This window comes from Falco naumanni, chromosome 3, assembly GCF_017639655.2.
Source record: "Falco naumanni isolate bFalNau1 chromosome 3, bFalNau1.pat, whole genome shotgun sequence".
Classification (NCBI taxonomy): domain Eukaryota; kingdom Metazoa; phylum Chordata; class Aves; order Falconiformes; family Falconidae; genus Falco; species Falco naumanni.
This window is the reverse complement of record NC_054056.1, coordinates 46,732,499-46,754,100: the sequence shown is the minus strand read 5'-3', so window position 1 is coordinate 46,754,100 and position 21,602 is coordinate 46,732,499. Positions and strand designations below refer to the sequence as shown.

Here is a 21,602-nt window from a genome sequence, read left to right as displayed (position 1 = left end):
AGAATCAAGATTTTAAAGGTGCCTGAGGGACAGTTAGAAAAGCACCAATGGAGGGCACTAATTTTCAGTCGGTTGTTAATTACAGAGTGTGCTACATTGTGTTTCACTAAGGGACAAACCATGCGGTGACTTACGTTAGGGGTGAAGAGATACACAATTCCATTGGTTGATCCCTTCAGTGTCAAGCCACGGATTAGAAAAATGGTAAGCACAAGGTACGGAAGAGTTGATGTTACATACACGGCCTGCACAAGAAACATGCAAATAAACCACTTAAATAAAACAGAACACTTGAATAAAAACAGCACCGCAGGGAAGGAAAGGGGGGAATAAACAAGGTACTGTGACGAACAATAATGACAAATTTCAAGTGAGTCACAATTAACAGACTACAGAAAAACTATGTTCAAGAGGAACAGTATGTGCCGTTTGATAATAACCACTTTTACAGTTACAGTGCTCTATTTAAGACAAATTGTCATTGTTGAAATTTTACTCAGATAATTCAAAAGCAGCATAAAAGATAATGTACACCCTGAGATCAGGCTGATGCTGCTGATGCAAGGATGGGCTTTTAGGGCTTCGCTGGGCAGCCAAACATTGGTCACTCTTTCAGAGAGATGAGGGCTAGCACAAACCCACATAAATCCGTACATGTATGTTTTGAAGAGAATGACCATAGGAAAAAGACAGAGTCCCTTGATCCTGCATTAAAGATCAATATTAATGTTAAGGTGGTAATACCTAAGGAATGCTTTACTAGGACCTATAAGGACAAGGAAGCCAAATTGCTCACAATAATCTCCACATAAATCAAATCAAATTCCATTCATTCGGTTTCCATCTTCAAAAAGCAGGCCCCGTGATGACACACCAAGCTTTAGACGTGCTTTTTTACTCAAGAAACCGGCAGTTTCTACAGTAAGATTAAGTCTGTATCAATAAGGAATCACAACGTCATAATTTATACAATCTCATAAAACCCCAAATAGAGTACCTTTCCTGTTGTTTCGATGCCTCTGATTGTGCACACGTACAGTACACCCCATGCGCATGTCAGACATAACAAAAGCCACCACTGTATAGTGCCTGATTCATCAATGGAAGTGGAGATGTTTAATGTTTCTCTGTACCAGAAATAGTCTACAGGAGAGCTCTTGGCACACTCTTCTATGTAATCTGTAACCACAAAATGTTTGTCACTTGGTATTTTAATTTAGTTGAAAAAAAGGAAGTTAAATAATAAAATTCAGTGTTCTAAATTATACCCCCTAATGCCAATGAATTTCTTGTTGGCTTATTTCAGATTCTTGGAGGCTGGTTTCATGCAGAAACAAGAGATTTGAAAGACAATTTTTTACCAGGGGTTTTAATACAGAATTTTTATTTATTTCTATTAATTCAACCATGCATATAAAATCTTTGAAGCTCACTCAGAGACCTTTCTGCCTCTATAATTTTTCTTTTTTTTTCCTCCAAAAATGTGAGATTAGAAGCTTCTTGTGCCAGAGAAAGTGCAGAGGGATTTCTGAGCATAAATGTATGTATATTGCATGGAACACTTTTTCTTTTTAGTAGAAGAAAAATGGTAAGGCAGATTTTTTCCAATAATTGTACACTTCCTACCTCATCTTCAAAAAAAACCTCAAACAACATTGGGTTTTCCACGTGCATCCTGCTCTTTCTTGCCTGATACAGCCCGCAGCCAAGCAACTCTTTTCCTCCCACAATCAGCAATACTTTGTCTTCCTCTGTTGTGGGGCATCGTTCAAGGTCTTGCCAGCTGAGGTTGGATTCTCAGCTCCCTGCAATGTGCTGACCTGTGCAGTATTCTGCCCTGTCCTGCCCTTATATGGGGCTTTTAATACTTATTCTGGGAGGTGAGGTGCAAAGCTCTCTGAAGAGCTGTTCACTGACCCATCAGAAAAACCTGCTTCATACAGTTTCATGCAGGACTGACTACGAAAAACAAAGCTGCTGTCACCAAGCAGTATCCAAGGAGCTATAGACTGTTGTCATATTGAAAGATACAGGTGTTTCCTATGGATTATGCTTTTCTCTTTTTTTTTCTTCCCCCGCCCCCCCTTCCTTTTCAATATGCTAACAGAAGGGTGTTGGTGATGAGATGGATGAAACACATTGTCTAAATCTGGAAAATGTTAATGTTTATGCTAGATTTGCACTACAAAGTGCAAAGAATATTCTGTATGTGAACACATCTATCAAAATCAGCCCTGAAGTTTCATATAAAAGGTCAAAGTTTGTCTCAAAGATTAAGCGTTGATCACATTTTATATAATGTGAATTTTTACAAAACACAAGTATCAAAATAGCATAAAGTTCCTGAAAGGACTGCCATGCCTTACTGTTGTTTTACAGAAAGAGGCTCAATTAGGCTAATTGCTAGAAACAGAAGAATGTGCTGTGGAACAAAATACAATATTTCATAACGTATACCTGTTCTGTTGTCATTGAGAGGACAGCTGCTCCAAGGCAGGGGCTCTTGGAAAGAGTTGAAGAAATACCACATTACCCAGGCAATAATAGTATTATAATATAAACCCACCAGGAAGGATACAAACATTGCTGCTATGCCTGAAAAAAATAAAATCAGAACAATTCAGTGTAAATTTCAATACTTTCATCTTCAAGACATATCAAAATATATAAGTATAAGCTTCAACCTTTCCCCACTCTCCTCCTCACCCTAATTCCAGGGATTATAGCCTTTCCCCTCTCCTCTATTTTGGATGTAGGTTAAATCACTCTAAATTTGTTACCTAAAGGTTGGCCAGGTGAGTCCTACATAGACTTACAGCCTAAAATTACTCTGGGACTGAAACTGAGACTCACATAGTAGACAACATTATGGGGGGGGACTAACTCCTTACAGACACCACACAATCCTGTTCACAGTCTTGCCAGTTGATATCTGGGGAGTTTGGGATGCTGGGTACGTGTAAATCTCAACTGACTTGGAATTTTGCCTAAATGAGACCCAGACTGTCTTCCTCTTCCACAATATCACTGCAGAGGCCAGCAGAGGTGGTGGTGTATAGGATGGATGGGTGCCAGGAGGCACAATCTGTGAAAAGGTGCAGGATTCAAGGTGGTATCTCTCCTTCTTTGCTTGCTCCCAAGTAATCAACCTCTGGTGACTTCTCTGGTAGACAGTAAATGCTAATGATTAGCTCCTGAGGGCCCTTAGGTTCTGAAGAAGTTTGAAAAATTCCAGATGCAATGAACAAGTATCTTCTGTAACTGATTTACAGATGCAGTGGATGTCAACAATAGTCCTAACTGGCTGCATTTATTCCCTTTCAAGTCTTTGGTTATCATAGAATCACAGCATAGCTGAGATTGGAAAGGTCCTCTGGAGGTCATCTGGGCAAACCCCCTGCTCAAAGAAGGCCACCTAAAGCCAGTTGCCCAAGACCATGTCCAGGCAGATTTTGAATATCTCTAAGAATGGAGACTCCACAACCTCCCTGGGCAACCTGTGCCAGAGTTTCTTCACCCTCACAGTGTTTCCTCATGTTCGGATGGCACCTCCTGTCTTTCCAGTGTAGTATCTGTGGAGTTTTTCATGCTGTGTGCATAATGCTGCTTTTACTACATTGTTAGATGGAGTGTTTGGATGCTTGGAAGTCTAGTCCAGATGTGAAGAAGTATTCCCTGCAAAATACTGCCTCCATGGCTTTTGGCATGGTAGCTCTCTCAGATGTAAGGAAGTAGCATTACATGAAGCTGAAGTCTGGTAGACCAGCTTAGGGAAAGATTCAGCTATTTATCCACAGAACAGTCACAGAACAAATTTTTGGCACACTTAAACATTCAACTTAATGGTAAAACCAGCCAATATTGATAATACAGAAAATACGTCTGAAGCCCCAAACTGGTCTCAGATTAGAGGAAGGTTTTAGCTAGACCCACATGGGAATGTGGACACAATATTGCTGTAGTGCCTCATCATGATTAGTTTGACCTATCAATGGAGTGTTAGTGAGAAGGGAAAAGTAATATATCCTGGAATTTCTTATGGCACATTGGAATAAAATCCTGAAGATTTGCTCTTCAGATTATCAGTTCAGAAACTTGTGCTTTCTCAGGTGGCTTTTTGCATCCTCTTCAGACTTACCAACCCCTTTCAGGGTAGGGTGGATAGAGCTCCAGACACCCACGCTGCCTTTCCTCAGCCTTTGGCCAATGGCAAACTCAAGATGAAGCAGGGGGATACCCTCCAGGACTAGCAAAATCAGGAAAGGGATCATGAAGGCTCCTGAAATGGATAAGGAAAAAGACCATTTCCCATCAGTGAAGTACTACAATAAAGCATAAACGTTAGATTTGTGGGCTTTTAACATAGTGAGTGACTTGTAGGCCTACTTGTGGAAACCGTTCTCCGGTTTCTGATCAGTGTTTCTGCCTGATTGCCCAAGTATGGAACTTCATTACATATGTGGTTTCAGGTAGGAATTCTTATTCTTTCCAAGTGACAAACATAAATACTCCCAAGGTTAAATTTTGAAGAAGCCACCTTGGTTTTACAAGAGGAGGTGAGGTGAAGGAAAGTTAATTACTTTCCTGGAATGACTTCCTTTGCTTTTTCTGCAAAAGATTATGGCTTTATTATAATTGGGAATCATGCAAATTATATGAAGGAGTTGAATGAACTAAGCAACATGCCTTGAAACCTTAGGCAGGAGCCTGGGGCTGTCTGCATAAAGTAACAAATAACTTCCTGGCAGCTGTGTTCAACAGCTTTTATGTTTGAGTAGATGAGATCTGAAGTTCAGGGTTCAAACCTTGTTAATTATGACAAAGCCGGTTAGTATAGGACAAGTTTTTTAAATTAATTTCTTCCTGAACAAAGTGTACCTGGGACGTGAGAGATAAGAGAGCACCACACTGGAATATCAAAGTGCAGAGTCAAATGCTTGAATATTGCTACATGTTATACATAATAACAATTATGGTTGTTGTTACAAAAAGTCTTTAACTTCCTAATGATAGGCAGTAAATAATCTCAGTGCATTAAAAAAGTGAAAACCAGTATGTGAATGGTTCAAGTTTGGGCATTTGCTGACTTTTTCCTCATGTACACAATGAAAATCTGATAGTGAGTGAAAAAAGAAATTTGAAGAATGGAAACTATAGTTTTGAATCCAAGGCAGTCAAATGTTTTTTGAAAAAGCTGAACTGCATGCTTGTCTGCTTCATGGGTATCTTCTTGATGTTGTCTACACCAGTTTTAGAAACTACCATTACTGCAAAATTTTCACTTTCTGTGCACTTCAATAAAGTCTGCTAAAAACAATATTGTTGTATCAAGTGGCCACTATTATAATGAAGTTAGCAAACTATACTTTTTGCTTTCCACTCCTATGGAATTTGTGTAATGCTAGTTACTCACCTTTCTTCCACTGACATTTTTAACATTTGCTAATCAAAATCAGTCATTTTGAATACATGAGATGCTATTCAAAATGCTAAGCACTTTGAAAATGCACATGCCACACAGCAGGTTGAATGACTAATCACTGGTGCACCAGGAAATGTATTTTTTGTTGACTGGCTGCTGAAATACAGCTACACCAGGAATGGTGATGTAATTCTCAGCTGCCTGTGCCCTGGCATCATTGTTGGTGATGCAGAAGTCTTACCCAGCACTGGCAGAGGTTCTGGGCTTCATTGAAACTGCCTCATACTCAGTCACTGCAAGGAACTGACTCCCTCTGTCCTTTCAGTTCCTGGCATTTTTAAAGGTGTCTCCCATGTTGTCTGTATGGACTTGCTTAACTGTGCTGGAACATGGAGCGATGTGCACATAACGGCCCCTCTTCATCTGATTAGACATGCAGTGCACGCAGATTTGGCATCAAAGAATTTGTTCTTTACTGATATGACATCCTCTGTGAATAACACTTCTTTTAACTGTTTCATTCTTGCTTTCATAGAAAACAGGATTTTTGCAGTGTACATGATGCATGCCCCCTTGCTGTTGGGAGCCGTCCCCCTACATTCTGATGGCTTCCTCCCTACATGGGAGGGTCAGTGGGACAAGCTCCACACACAGGGCCTCTGGCCGTTCACAGAGACCGCTGTGTGTCACTGCATGGAGCTGCAAGCAGACAGGAATATGTTGTGTGCTCCAACCTCGTGCCAGGCTGGCACAATTTCCCCCCTCGCACTCTGTCCAGGAGCTCTCATGAGGGTAAGATGAGATAAGGACAAGATAGTTGTGTTTATGCTAAAAAGTTTCAGTTCCAGAGCATTCTCTCTGTTTTAAGCCCAAGACAGCTCCTGAGTCTGAAACCTGGCCCTACAGAGTTTGTACAGCTGCTCTATCTGGAGCTTTTCTTTTTACCACCCCTTTGGGATGCCAGATAGGTCTCTTCTGTACCACAAACTCGTTTCTCTGTGGTAAAGCCCTTCCTCAGCAACGGTAGTAATTAAGTCCAGAAGATGAATCTGTACAGCTACGTGATCCAAATACTCTTAACTTTTGTGCTCAGGGTAAGTCCTTGTCACCCTTTGAAACTCAACTTGCAGTGATTTTAAATCATCTCTTGAAATTTAAGAATGGACTGGCAGTTAGTTATGCTAAGGTGCATTGCTTAACCGTCTTTGCTGCTAATGGAGACATGTAACTTTTTTTTTCATCAGGTCACAGTAAGATCACTTAGGGACATGATCAGGAATTCCTTCTCCCCCACCCCCCCCCCAGGTCAAAGATCTTGTTGCATAAAAAAATACACAGTCTTTATAGTCCTTTTGATCTATGACCACCTGTTTCTTAACATACCTGTCAAAGAAAATATTTTTTTTTGGTAATTACCATCTCTGTTAGCAGAAGGGAGGGAAGATCAGGCTGTTTCCTATGAAGCATTAAAAGCATTTCCTTTAGAAAGCATTCAAAGGTAGTCTCAGCTTTTTGCCTTCAGTAGAAAGGAGTCTGACTGATATTCTGATTTGGACTCCATCTTTTCTATACTTGAAACATCCTTGTAAACCATAAATGTGCACCTCCATTCACACAGCTCTAGCAGCCTGGGTAGACATCATGCCTCAACCTCCAAAGACAGCGAGATTCAGCAACAGCACTGTCCCTACACCATAAGTCTTCCTGTTGCCAGCACAGTGCACCAAATTTTGCACCAAAGTGCAAAAAAGACTCTCAGAATTGAACCATCTTCTGTGGGGGACATGCCATGAGTGCTCTATCAACCTCAGAGTATTTCCTGAGGTTTCAAGATACTTTACAGAAGTCCCCTTATTAAGATGTCGCAAAAGAAGTCTTTCAGCACGCCACATCTTTGACAGAGCAGTCAGGTAAGGGGACTCCATGACCTTGTGCAGCCACAAAAAGGGGAAAGGATGATCTTCGTGGAGCCATCTATCACATGAAAATGGTGTGCTGCCCAACTGTGTGCTCACAGCTCCCTGGCTTCCTTGCTACCTTGGAATTACTGGGAAATAAATTTCAGGTTCTGGGATGGACACAAATGAGGAAGGTGGGTATCTGTTCACCCCTTTTGTCATCCCAGACATAAGTACACGGTGCATGTACACACCTGCAGTACAGAATTTATATCCCTAAGCAAACAGATAAAACTAAAATCTCTAGTTTGAAGGGCTAGGTGTTATGGTAGCTCTGATGAGTTAAAAATGCAGGGTGTGCCATGTCAGAACTGGACAAATAAATAAAGCTACCAATATTTAGTTGTAGGAATATTTGTATATTTTCAAGAGAAACAAAACTGCAGTTCTCAAGTATGTATGTCACTTTTTGCTCTTTCTTGGGTTCTTCTCTTTCCAGGGTTCAATTGTAACAGCCAGCTCAGAAGTCTGACTCTGCTTTATTTTCCATTTCTCTCAATATCTCCCCAACCTTTCTGAAAGAAGCTACAAGTGATAACAACTCTGAAAAGCTGCTATATGGGACATTAAATAAAATAAATCAATGCTTTTTAAGCTGTCACTATTTTATAAACCTAGCAAATAAGTCAATAATCTGAAAATAAATGCTGTATAGATGTATATAAACAATGAGTAATCTTCCAGTCTGAAAACCTTACAGCTGAGATACTAGATTCTTATCCCGTTTTGGTACTGTATTTCAAAACACATAATTGATTTGGACACCTGCATAGATATTACTCTCTCTTTAATCTAAGAGTTTCAAATGTGAAAATGAAAAAAAAAAAAAAAAAAAGGCTTTCAAATAACTCCTCATAAAGGGAAGACAGGTAGACTTCAGATGGAGATGTTTTTCTATACTGTCATATTCTTAGACCTCTGCTGTAGTGAGGGTACCAGTACCAGCGAGGAACTGCTGATGTTTTACTGTCACTTCATTCAGTGTGGCACACACAGAAATAAAAAAGCTTTCCCTCACACAGTGGCAAGGTTTACTGCAGACATACGCGAGCTGTAGACTTAGACTTTTTTTTTTTATCAGTGGTTTAAACATTAAATATATGTCCTCTTTTTTATAATACTCAACAAGGACGAAACAAAAATGTTTAACCGTTGATTAAATGGGATATTGCTCAATAAAGATTAAACAAAATCTATGTGTAATGTCAGAGATAGCTATCAAATGAAAGGAAATTTCAATCTCATTAAACTGGTGAAAGCATGGAGGCAAACACCGTAGCTTTTACACTGTGTGTATATTGAAATCTTGTTCACCTGTGGTAATGATGTATTTTACAACTTCTAAGACATTAAAAAGGTAAAATGGGATTTACTCCATTAAATTTTACTGGGGTAAATATTCAATTTTTAAAAATATAAAGTCACAGTCTATGACAACAAAATAAGTAAATTATGCAACCACCCATTTATTTTTGTATATCACAATGTTAAAACACTATCGTCGTGTTGTGTGTAGGAAGAAGCAGCTCTCATATAATTTTAGATTTAGGTTCAAAGATCTGAAAATCAGAGTTATCTATATACTCAGTATTCCTGACTACCTTCACCACAGTCGATTTGCAGAGAAAAAATCCACCTTCCTTGAAGTCCAAGTACTACAAGGGTAAATTTTATACTTCACAGTAGTCTGTTTATGTTTCATGAGGGATATAAAATGTGCAAGCACTGATTCAGAAAGTAGGTGAACATCCAGCCTCATTTGGGAGCGCCCTTGCTGAAATACCTACACCCTTGCTGACAGACCTCACTCGTACTAAATGACTCCAAATGTTAATCCATATAATTCATATTTCAAAAAGAAAGAAGATAGCAAGTCAGCCCTCAGAAATTAGAAATTATTTTCATAAGGTAGTCTATACAACCTTGATTCTGCATGCACCTTATGAGACAACCTCTAATTATATGATCACATAGGACTTTTTCTTATCCCCTGCAGATACCTGCTGTGTGGTAAATAGCTGCATTTTTGTCTATCTTTTAATGCATGGCCATAATCCACCACCTTATCCAAAGTGAGCTTTATGGGTCTATAAAATAATCATGCCAGGGATAGACTTAGGAGCAGCATAATCCCCATCTCCAATGAAAAAGAGCAGCAGCAGGGATTCCTGCTGCTCTGCATCCAGGATTCAGTGAAGATGTACCTTGAAGACACAAAGGGTGAAGGCATACATATTCCAGCATAAAGGCACTGGACAGACCAAGCGAAAATGGAGCTTTGTCAGTGCACTCATGATTGTGGTGTATGCTTTGTGTTAGTTAACTTGGAAGAAGGTGCATGATGTTGCAGTTTGCCCCTACTCTGTTACAGAGGCACATCTGTGTCCCTGACCTGGCCACACAAAAGCAAAGATAAATGAATCATATTGGCCATCATGCTGAGTGGCAAAGAGTAAGGCAAAATGTGTCCAAAATATCTAGTAAATATGCATTTCCAACAGGAGGTAGCTCAAGCCAGACTTAAAAGCATTTGTGCAATCCAAAGCGATGCAGATTGCGGCATCTATTGGGCGTTTGCTGTGCTGTGAGCATGGCTGAATGGGAAACAGGGAAGCAGAAGCCAGAAAATTGCATGAGGTAGAAAATGTCTCGGCACCAAAATATCTTCAGAAATAGAACTTCAAGATCTGTTTTTACAATACAGATAGTCACATGTTCAAATTCAAAGCCATCCATCCAAACAACAGCAAGAGCCGTTTTTGTTTTCTAACTGAAGGGAGAAGTTGGAGAATAGGCACCGCATTGAGAGGATGGCAGTCATGGCAGGAGATGGATTAAGCCCTACCAGAAGAGGCTGAGGTGCATGGTACGGCAGGGAAGGGAGAAGGATCAGACAACAGCTCTCCACCTTCACATGTGATGAAGTTGAGAAGTCTTTTCTAAGAAGCCATGGGAAGGCATTGCTGCCCACTTTTATGTATTGCCTCACAGCATTGCATAGGAACTGACAGAGAGAGTAGCAAGCCTGGCTATAGGGACACATATCTGTACAGTAGCTCTGAGCCCAGAGCCAGCCACCTAATTTCTTTACTATGTGCTGCCTTTCACCTTCTGCCTAAAATTTGACTGAGAGAGTCTTGGGGAAGCAAGAAGCCGGGGATAACTGGTGTTAGTGTTCCTGAGCAAGGACAAGCCACAAGTTGATAAGAAAGAAAAATAACTGCTGCCACAGGATAAATTAAAACAGTACTGACGCACACACAAAAGCAATTGATAATCCTTCACTGACATCAGTCAAAAAAACATGATCCATACTGAGTTCTTTGGGTCTGTTGGATGTTTATTTTTCAGCTGCATTTCATATGGTTAGAACATGAGGGAAAGGAAAGATAGACAGAAAAGCAGGAAAGTGCCAATGAAACAACCCTGGGAAAGAAGGCATGTCCACTTTCTAAGTAGAAGAACCTGAAAAGCCAATGAGTACCATGAATTCTGGAGATATCCATCCACTTTTTCAAATTAAAATTGTTACACATGGAAAGGGGGTTAGTGCCTTGTAACTTTTTTGTTGCAAGAGTTGGCTGTGCTGCAAATGACCTTCAACTTGAGCTGCAAACTCTAAACACCAGCCCATCTTAGAAAAATCTTAATGTTAAAGGCATCTCTTCTTGTAACTGAGTCATCTGTTGTTCAACACCCCTGAATTTGTACCAGCAGCTCCCTAGAGAGCCTTCCTTGGTCCCTACTCTAACTAGGTAGAGGAGTTTTTAACATCTTACTGTGTACATTTAATAAAAATTACTTTGAAATACTGTTCCTTAAGCCAAAAATTTTCTTTCAAGATCAAACATCACAAAGGAACAAACACTTTTTACACATATGGCAGAGTGAAATGCAGATAAAAAGTAGGCATGAGCAGAAAAAACTGTCAGAAAATGAGGAATTTATGTTGTCATATAATATTTAAACAATGGATCAGCTCAAGATCATCTTTAAAAACAAAATGCAAAACAATGAAAAATTTTTAGTGTGGTCCTGCAGTCCTAACCTGAACCCTAAGGAGTCACAGGAAATCGTATGCTAAATACATACATTTGGATTTTAAATGACATAATAACACTAGCTTCTAAAAACATATTCTTAACATTAACTACTTTCACGCTATTACTCCTATTAATAATTACACACGCATGGATCCTACAGCTGATGCACAGTTTAGTCCAAAACCAATGAAAACCCTATAATGAAAAGATCATTTGGGACTGTGATCAGAATCACACTCCCAAGTAGTTTACGAATATTTTTAAATATACATTATATATATGTATGCATGCAAAGTAACATCAGTTTTAGATTGAGAAAATATGCTATGTACATGACAGTGCAAGACTGATTTGATCAGTCCCACATCCCGAAATAAAAACAGTCCCTTCCTTTTCTTCCATCACTAACATGACTTCAGTGGGTGCTCATAACCTGTGAAAAAACCTTCTCCATTAAGACGGTCTTCTAGAGATGAACATTGCTATTCTTATAGGAACTGACCAGTTCTAAGCATATGCTATTATTTGTTTCCCAAAAGAGAGATTAAACTTAGTTTATAGCCAAAGTTAGTTAAGATATATTAAAGACATACCTCCTCCATGGCTCTGACAGAGATACGGAAACCGCCACACATTTCCTAAACCCACACAAAACCCTACACACGTCAGCATATACTGAGCCTTGTTATCCCATTTTGGTCTGGAGTCTGCCTCTTCTTTCTCAAGGACCTCAAGTTCTGCATGGGAAGGTATCCTGTCCTCCAGGCCAGGATTGGGCAACTGTAGCTTCACCATATTTTAGTTCCCGAGTGAAAACGCTGCCCCAGTGAGGAGATAACGAAACAGGCAGCTAGTTAGAAATCTGCACAAAAAGAGATCATTTATTTGCTGTCTTCAGCTATATATAGTGAACCTTTGGCACTAAACTTGAAAGTGCAGGCTTGTGGTAAAAAGAAGTGTCAGCAAATCATTCGATTGACCAAGTCAGCTCTGACACTTATTAATGCTTTATCTGTCAAGGTTTTATGGAACAGTCTGTTCATCTAGTAGAAGACATTGATTTCAGCTAATGTAATTCAGGAGATAATTTGGCTATAAACTGTAATCGCCTATAAGGTTATGAAACACCCCTTGCCACTCCCCTGTTTAAACTCACTTAAATACATATATAGCCCTAGCAAATATGGAGTAAAAAGATTCCACTGGCCACAGACTGAATACAGAGGTTTCATACTATTTATCAGGAAGATAAACTGCTTGTGAATCACCATCACATTCAGTTTCCCATAGCCTATGCTTACAGAATTGCATGTTCCCTGTTAATTGCCAAAACATGTTCTTCCGTCTCTGTAAGAGATCCTACCCTACTAAATGCTCTGACAAAAAAGATGAAGAATGAAAGGGATTATAAAATCTGACCTTTAAAATCATAAGCATAATCTGCTTACCCTAACACCTCTAATCATTATAGAACAAGGTCTGAAGACTATAACAACTTTCTTGTAAACGGGCTTGAAATCAAAGGTCCCTTCATCTTTTCTATGACCCTATGATGCACTGGTCAAAAATAAAAAAGATACACTGGTTAACAAATATCACAGATACTACTCACATCCTCATTCTTTCAGTACAAATCATAACAAGACTGTGCCATCTGTATCTCAGTGTTATCAAAAGATAAGTGCTCGCCACTGAAAACTAGAAATAAAATCTAACACAGTGTGTGTTGTAGGAAAGAATTTTGTCAGCTCATTGCATGCAATGATACAGGGTGGTCAAAACAAAGAATTAGAAGGGATCTTGTAAGTCTAGCCCCTGCAAAAGGTGAACATACCACAGCATCCCTTTGCAATCTTACTGTGCCAATTCAAAATGGGGTTTTAGGTACACCCTATTCCTAAAAGGCTAGTCTAGAGTTTCAGTCCTCTTATACCCCGAGAAGGCTGTTCATTATCTTTTGAGTTGAAAAGTTGCAGAAGAAGTCTTCATCCTTGGTGTGGACAACTGTATATTGTAGCCCAGGTGGATTTTCCCTGTGCCTTGTAATCAGGTATTAGTATTTCCCTAATTTGACTTGAAATATCTCTATCAGTTTGCCTAGTGATAGCACTTGCCTTTTTCATGTCCCTGTCAGTTCTATTGACGAGCTGTCTCCTAATTAACCACTGGATCAACACCTTTCCCCTCTTTTGGTGGTTACAACTAAGGATTTCCTGGCTTGCAGCAGAACTTCTTTCTGTAAGTTACCAAAAGCATGTTTTAAACTTCACCCAGTTTCTGATACTCCAGTATATTGAGCTGCTTAGTTCTTCCAGGATGATACATGTTCAGCATTCACAATACTTCGGAGATTGCATCATGAGTATTTCGCTAACATGCTACTACTTTTTGTCCTTGGTCATTAGTAGAAGAATGGCAAAAGACTGTTCCTAAACTGATCCTTGAGGAACTGCATTAGTAACCTCACCTTAGACATCATTTCTACTGTCAGCACAGCTTATCATCACCATCAGATCTTTACTTAGATTTTGTTCATGTTATATCTCCTATTTAGCTTGGCTAATACATCCAGTGGTGGACAAGCGGCCACTGGTCTATGAGGGTCCAAAAAGACTATATTTACTGTACTTTCCTTATCTAGAAAAATCAGTTTTCACTTTTAAGTGGCAATAGAGAACTTCCAAATTGCAGCCCTTCAACTTCCAATTTAACAGAAAAACTTTGACCTATTGGTCAATAGCAAGAAACTGTACTTTCCAGGAGCTCACAACTAATCTGAGTTATTATTCTGCCTCCTGAACTGTAGGAAGATAATCCCAGTATTCATGCTGTAGGGAATATGAGGCAGTAATAAAGACCAGACAGAAGACACAGAAGAAAACCCAACATCCTCCCCATAATATTTCTACATTCCCTGACTTGTAGGCTTTAGTTCTAAATCTTTGTGAAGTCATACGTACAACCTCTTTCAATAACTGAATCAGATTGTGATTACATACTGTCCACACAACATATCTTACAGCTACAATCTAATGTCTGTGTAGTCAGAAATCTTTGACAATCCAGATTCTGTGTAGAATTTATTGAACCTAAAATAGCATCTTTTTCTTTAAGCATAGTGCAAGCTGACATGGAAGGAATGAATGTAGCTTCCTTTAGGAATCAGATTGTATGAAGGCAAAATGAGAGGATATGAAATAAATTCACACTTGTATTAGGGTGATCTGAAAAATTCCAAGTTTCATGTGCAAGCAGTTTCTATCAAGATCCAAAAATACATTCCAGATAGCTTTCTACTGAATAAATCCAAAATGTCTTTCTGGAGAAGTTTATCTTACTTCAGTAATGCCAGGTTCCAGTGGTTGTTATCTATCAGTTGTTAAATATTTGCAGAAGCAAATATGCTGGTATAGCATCTAGCTCAAATTTCCTTATCGGTGTAATTGCATGGCTAATGATCTTGGAAGGCATAGCGTCTTTTTCTGAAGGACCTGCGGTAGCCATGGCACCAGCTTGAACATGACCCACAGTCGCACGCAGGGGTTGTCTACATTGCCACCCCGTGGATTTGAACACACAGGCTGGGGCTGCTCTGCGGTGGCCACAGTCACTTGCTTGTCCAACAGAGCCCCTTTCCTTCGCTCCGACGAGGTGAACTTCCCCTTCAAGTAACACAAGGCTTAGGTTTGGCACATCCCACAGGGTTTGGTAAAATTCATAAATCTGGATGAAATCAATCCTTTCACAATATAGGCTGCCAAACAAGACGTGTTTTGCAAACCGCTAATTATAAATCACGGAGAAAATCGATCTTACATTTAGATTGCATTACTTGTGTTAAAACATTTCGAATGACAAATCTGTCTTTTTGTCTGCTACCCCCATATTTTTAATGTATTGTTTTTTCAAAAAGCTAAAAGAGACCATACAAAAAAAGTAAGCCAACTTGTCCATATGCAACTCACAATTTTACAAAAACTTTATTCAAAAGGAAAAATATGCCTTTTAGAATGCATATATTTCACTGGAATACACACCTACACATTTGTGAAAGAATATGGGCATATTCCTTTTCTTATATGAGAATGTCTTTCATCTTGCAGGACAATGAAGATGTTAGGAAAGAGTATGAGAGGGGGTAGCAGTTAAGAAAAGACATGGCAGTAGGAGAATACTGGGGATGTAGATCAAGACAACAGCAAGGATGGAGCTGCTCGCTTCCCTCTGGGTGGCCAGGTCTGGCCCATGATGTGGTACCACCTGGGTGGAGGGGCTCCCGGCTACAGGCAGCCCCCAACATGTCTGTGGTAGCCTGGGCTCCACAGGGACTGTCCCTGGCTCGGAGACAAGCCATCCTTCCCTGAAGTGCAGGTGGGACCTGACAACCTCTCCCAAAATGACCACCTAGCAGCTGCTCCTGCTTCTGACCCCTCAGGGGTCTCCCTTCACACCGGCACAGGCACTCCTGAGCCAGCACAGCTGACTTGCTCTGCAGGGAGCCACCCCTGTATGGAGAAGGACAGGTTCTTCTCTCCTGTGAACAAGCTGAGTTGACTGACCTGGCTGAAGCACCTGTTGTCTTCTGCCCTCCACCATGGGCTGGAGGGCACTGCACTCTTCTGGCTGCATCCTGTGAAGAGGAGGACAAAGACCAACCAGCAGGACAGGGGCCTGTTCTTCAAGAAACCCAGTTCCTTTCATTTGAAGCCATTAAGAAAAGCAGAGAGCAGTGGCAATATATGTGTTTCACCTCCAGTCATAGTTTCAGGAATGAGATACGGTATGGCCCTTTCCTTGTGATCCCATCATCCCTGGTATGACATAGGACAAGTCTGTAATTCTCCAAATATTTTCAGAATGACATTTACAGAGGATTGCAACTAAAGGCAACTAACCGTGAACACCAAATTTGTTCTCAAATCTTGCCTTACAATATACCATGCTATTAGGATTAACTACATTATTTTCTGACTCTTTTTAGTACTGAAGAAAACACTGGTGTGAAAACTCTTACTCTAGTGATTCTAAGGCAATATCGCACCAGCATTAATCATACTTTTTTTTTCAGTCAGCTTCTACTTTGTAGCCAAAGCAAAATATACAGTGATCACAATTACTCTCTGTTGTGTGATAAGCCTAAAACAAAAAGAGATGGAAATGTAAAGACAGTGGTAACTATACAGCCAAATGCCTAAAGCACAGGATCCTCTTTTGGAAAAGTAAAGTGGTAAGGATGTTTTAAAAGCAAAGACGAAGAAAAAGAAGAAAATTCAGAAGTTAAATGAAATGCTCTCGCTGGTGGCTTGTCCCTGGCAAAATCTGCTTGGACCATCTTTTAAAATATGTGGAGAAAAACCAAAATCCTTTTACAAGGTGCCAATGGGTAAAATCCTTGATGAGCTATGCAAAGAGGAAGCACTGAACCCCAGGCTCAGGATGAGACTCAAAATCCTCAGCCCAGGCAACACTAATTATCATATTAGAACAGGAGATATGCAGGCAAAATGTTTCAGAGTTGCTTAGTTTTAAGGCCAATAATCAACGGCTGGTGGTTATGGTTTACATTGCCAAGAAATCTTCTTTAGATCTTTAACTTGATCTAAGTTTTATGCTCTGTTGTTCACAAACTCTCCCACACAAACAGCAGTTCAAGCAGGGAAGACTTTGGAGAAGTCCAATAATCTTTGGGGGCTAAATCTCTTCCCATGCAACTAAACCTCAGCAGGTGGGAGAGAAGTCCTCTTGTACCAGCAAGTATCACTGCAGAGGAGAAACAGGACGTCACTGAACTGTCATTGAAACTGTCTCAGGCTACTGGGAACACAATAGAGGTAGGATGTCATATGCAATAACTTCCCCACACATCCCATTCTGGAGTGTTTTTTTGGTGTCAGGGAGTTTCCTTCAGCAATCTGACACACCTAGAAATTTCCAGTGTTTATTGGGGAAGTAGCAGTGTCCTTAGCCACAGACTAATTAAAGGGGACAAACTATGAATATCATGTCTGCTATAGTTCATCCACAACTGAGCTGACACTGATGCTCACGGCACTTTTCTCCGTTTTTATCCTCCAGAAATAGGCACAATCTTTATTTTTGTATATACTGGTAGTTTGCATAATACTTACCTCAGCTTTGTATATAAATATTTCACTGAAGTAATATCAGCTCAGCAGCTTCATCCTTCTCTATTTTGTTGTTCTTGTTGACACCAGGGAGGGAGGATGTGCTGTCCTTAATATTGCACTGCATACTTTCAGAAGATCCCCAAAATACTGCTTTCATCTTTGAAGAAAACATTCAATCTTCAGAATCACTCTGGGGAGAATTACAGGCAAGGTGCGTAGGTGTAGAAATGTTTCTGTGGACCACACCAAATTATCTGATCTCATGATGGCCAGGGTCATGCTAAATTTCTTAGCCAATAAAGTACTATTGCTTGGATCTTTCTCACCACACGCATCTCTTCTCTAGCAGAGGCAGCATAACATTGACAGTTGTAGGTTACTGCTTGCCATGTTCATTAAGCAACAAACAGGGCTCTTTAATCAAGGTTGTTACTGTTTCCGCTGCCTGTGCTGCAGTAGGCATGAGATGCTGACAGGCTGCTGAACTACATCCAACTCCTGCATGTCACCTTGGCACAGAGGTCTACTGCAACACCCACTTCGGTGGAAACAAGTTCGTTCTGTCTTCATCTCTGAACACCACGGGTTTCCTCATCTTCCTTGTTATTATGCTTTAGTTGTGTTTGGACCAGAGAGCTCTAACTGTGGAACACCAGAGATGTGCTCCAGAGGAGCTCAGGGTCTTTTCTAACCTAAACGATGCTATGATTCTATGGGAACAGAGGGTGCTGCTGAGGCTGCTGGCTAGAAGAGCCGTTAGCCAGAAGGGGGAGGTAGTATTTAACACGAGGAAGCAGCTGAGGGTTTCATTCTGACTGTGCAAGTGAAGTTTAGAGGTGAGGCGTCTCAGTAATGCAATCTTACAGGAGCAGTTATAAAGAGAAGGTTGAAAAAGCATTTTTCCAGCAGCTGGAGGGCTTGGGGCTGGGATCAGCCTGGAGCACGGGGCTGTTGGGGGAACACAACAGTGAATGGCCTTCATGGCAGGTCACAATTCCTCTTCAGACTCTTTCACAGACTGTTTCCAGAGGCATCATTTACTCTCAGTTGTTTGGTTGTTGCCATTAGCATTATACACAGTAGCTAGCCAGTATTTTGCCAGTAATGTTCCACCTTTTCACTTTTTCCAGTGGCTATCTATAGTCTGTTTGCAATTAGTCTTTTTGCACAACTCCTTCCACAGTAATTTCTCAGACAGTGGTACCCTGCAAGCAGGATTATATGCTATGACTGCACTTGTCCATTTGAAATAAAGCTTGCCACACTGGGACTTGTCAGCCACCACCCTTAGTGTTGTTGTACTGTAAGCATGTACAAGCCGAAAGGGGTGGCTGTTTTCTGACAGTCCTTCTGATCTTAAGGTCCAAAATGCTCCCTTTGTGCCTACTTGGTTTGCCAAGGATGTGAGTCTTGGTACTGCATATGTCTCCAAAGTCTGCTGTAAAGGTTTTGACAGAGCTTTTCCCATGCTAGAAAACCAAGAATCAAGTTTCAATATTCAGATTTAGATGTCTCTAACCAGAGGTAAATTTTCAACCTGGGGTATTTTTCAGAGACTCCTGAAGCAACTGTGTTCAGCTTATATTCAACACCTTCCAGTGGCTGCAGTTGATTGTGTCAGTGTCATGGCTGGAGCTGATGACAAAGCCATGACATTTCTCCCTCCTGCATTTTAGGTCAGTGCACATGCAGAAAGGTCACTAAAGGGGAGACCGTGATTTCCATCCCTTCCCACATGTTGCTCGGCAGGACCAAACCATCAACAAAGGCTGAGGTGACAATCTGGTTTGGCCACATTGTTGCATTTTCTCTGGTGGAATCCATAGCCATCTTTTTCTAGGCTGCAGAGTAATGGAATGATTTGGTGACATTGGAACCCCTTGTTTGACACTGACCTTGATGGTAATTGGCTCAGCATGATCCTTTTTCAGTTTCAGAAAAGCGATGGTATTTCCAGAACAAGTTTCATCTGTCCATGTTCTCAGATAGTTCTTTTAACTTCAGAACCAGAAGGTACATTCATGTACCACTGAGCCGGGGGCCTCAGCCGTTCTGAGAATACTGCCCACAAGGGCTGTGTTTTTTTCCTGGCATATCAAATGATTACTTGGAGTGACTGTACACTCTCAGAGAATCCAGGTTCAGCTATAAGGCCTATTTGCCACCCGTTGGCCATTAATAGGCCAAGCTTGTTATCCTGGTTGTCAGAATCCATGGTAGGAGTATTAAGATGGTTGATTAGATTGTGATAGGTCTCTCAGTTCTGCCAGAGAAGTTGATTCCCATATCAAAGTAGTTCGTGTTCCTTGAAACTACTCAATATGCACGTTACCATCCATTGTCGCAGCACTATCAAAACTAGCCAGCTGCAACAAGGCTTTTACCATCCCATACCAGGTTAGCTTCAACAAGTAGCTCCCACACCTTGCCCCAGCACAGCCACCAAACCCCACAAGGTTTCAAAAGTCCATCTACTGTTCGTGCTGTTTCTTCATCCTCTTTAAGCCAGTCCATCCTACTTCTTGCCTCTGCTACATCCAGAGTCTTCCCTCTTCTTGCTCCTCCCTCTCCTCTCTCAGCTTCTTCCAGGTCTCTCTTCATCCAGTGCTCCTCTTCCATACCTCTTAGAGCTATTTAACTACTTAGCTGGAACCAGCCACAGCTGCACATTATCCAGGTCAGCCAACCCACCGCCCCTGAGGCAAGCCCACAGCTGTATATGATCAATGTTAATTAACCTGCCTTCATTCCTCTATAATTCTTCTACAATTCCTGTACAATCCCTAAGTCAAAGTTCTACTAATACCAGTCCTTTGGGGGTCTGTCTGCATGAGGTCTTTTAAACTTGCTTCATCTAGGTCAGGTGCTGAGGTTTTTCTCGTTTCTTTTTTCTCCTTCAAAATGTATTTAGGTGTTATCAGTTTAAAAGGCCAATTTGTCTGCTTTCTAAGACTTTGAATCTTCTCTGTGCTGGGAAATGGTTACTCACTCTCCCACTTGGACTTTACTGACTGAACACATGGCTGCACACATTCACAGACAGAATGTTTATTATTTCTATTGAGATATTTTGCATAGGGTAACGCTCACGGGGAGAAGCGAATCTCTTGACCAAGACAGCTGCCTGGATGCTGATGTTGCAAATATCTCTCCATGGTGTCTTCAGCTAGATGGACTGAGACTCCCCAAACTGTTGTTCTGGTGAATTCTAGCTGACCACTACAGTGGTCATTTGATGATTGATGATTTAAGATCAATTGATGATCTTAAACTATGTTAGAAACACATCTTAACCATGGACAAAAGACAGCCACACCTGACCATCCTTTCATAGGCAGGAATGGTTTCCACTGACTATATAAAATTACACGTGGTTTTGTCAATTCCGTAATCAACAACAGAAACTCCTTGGGGAAATCCCTGGCTGTGCACTGGGTCCTTCACCCCAAGTGGTTAAGCAATATATCTAAACATTCCGATAGCATCTATCAGCTCGAGGAGCAGAACTCCCATCTACCAGCAGGAGTTCCCTGGGAAACTTCTGGCATGGCCCCAGCTGCTGGGAGAGCTCCTGCAGTGATCAGTTGATTTTGTTTTGAAGTGGCTAGCAGATCAGTTGATCTCCTCATTGCCAAGCTACCCTAAATTCAGTGTGTTACTTCTTTGCCGATCCATCTGTCTTCCCAGCTATGCAGTGACTAGCTGGAGACCTCCTGGACTAGTCAGTCAATTAATGACTAATTAGCCTCAGCATGCACACAGGCACAGCCTTCATCCAGCTGCACCACGGTAACTAAAGAGTAAACCTGAATTTCATCCTTTTATCATAGCAGTAACTCAAATTCCTTTGATATAGCCACAAAACCTGAACTGCTGACCACTGTTTCTACCTTGTATCCTCCGCAAAGGAACACTCACTATTTTCTCATCCTCATATAGGAGTGCTCAAAAGCATGATTTAGAGCAAGAGGCAAAGGGTGGCTTCCTAAGACCCTTCTCTCCAGAGGGACTTGAAAAGAGCTGTCACTTCCAGAGCACAGCATCCCTTTGA

General features: G+C 40.8%; 1 protein-coding gene across 1 annotated transcript in view; it reads right to left on the bottom strand.

Annotated features, from left to right (window-relative positions):
* LOC121085615 (sodium-dependent neutral amino acid transporter B(0)AT1-like) overlaps positions 1-20,182 on the bottom strand; it is a 30,435-nt gene extending 10,253 nt beyond the window's left edge. The window contains exons 1-5 of the mRNA XM_040588456.1: positions 12,017-20,182; positions 4,139-4,279; positions 2,458-2,595; positions 998-1,179; positions 135-245 (exon numbers count right to left, since the gene is read on the bottom strand). Of these exons, the coding sequence (XP_040444390.1) occupies positions 135-245; positions 998-1,179; positions 2,458-2,595; positions 4,139-4,279; positions 12,017-12,218 (774 nt within the window). The 5' untranslated portion in view covers positions 12,219-20,182. The remainder of the gene's footprint in view (positions 1-134; positions 246-997; positions 1,180-2,457; positions 2,596-4,138; positions 4,280-12,016) is intronic.
* Between the last annotated feature and the right edge of the window lie 1,420 nt (positions 20,183-21,602).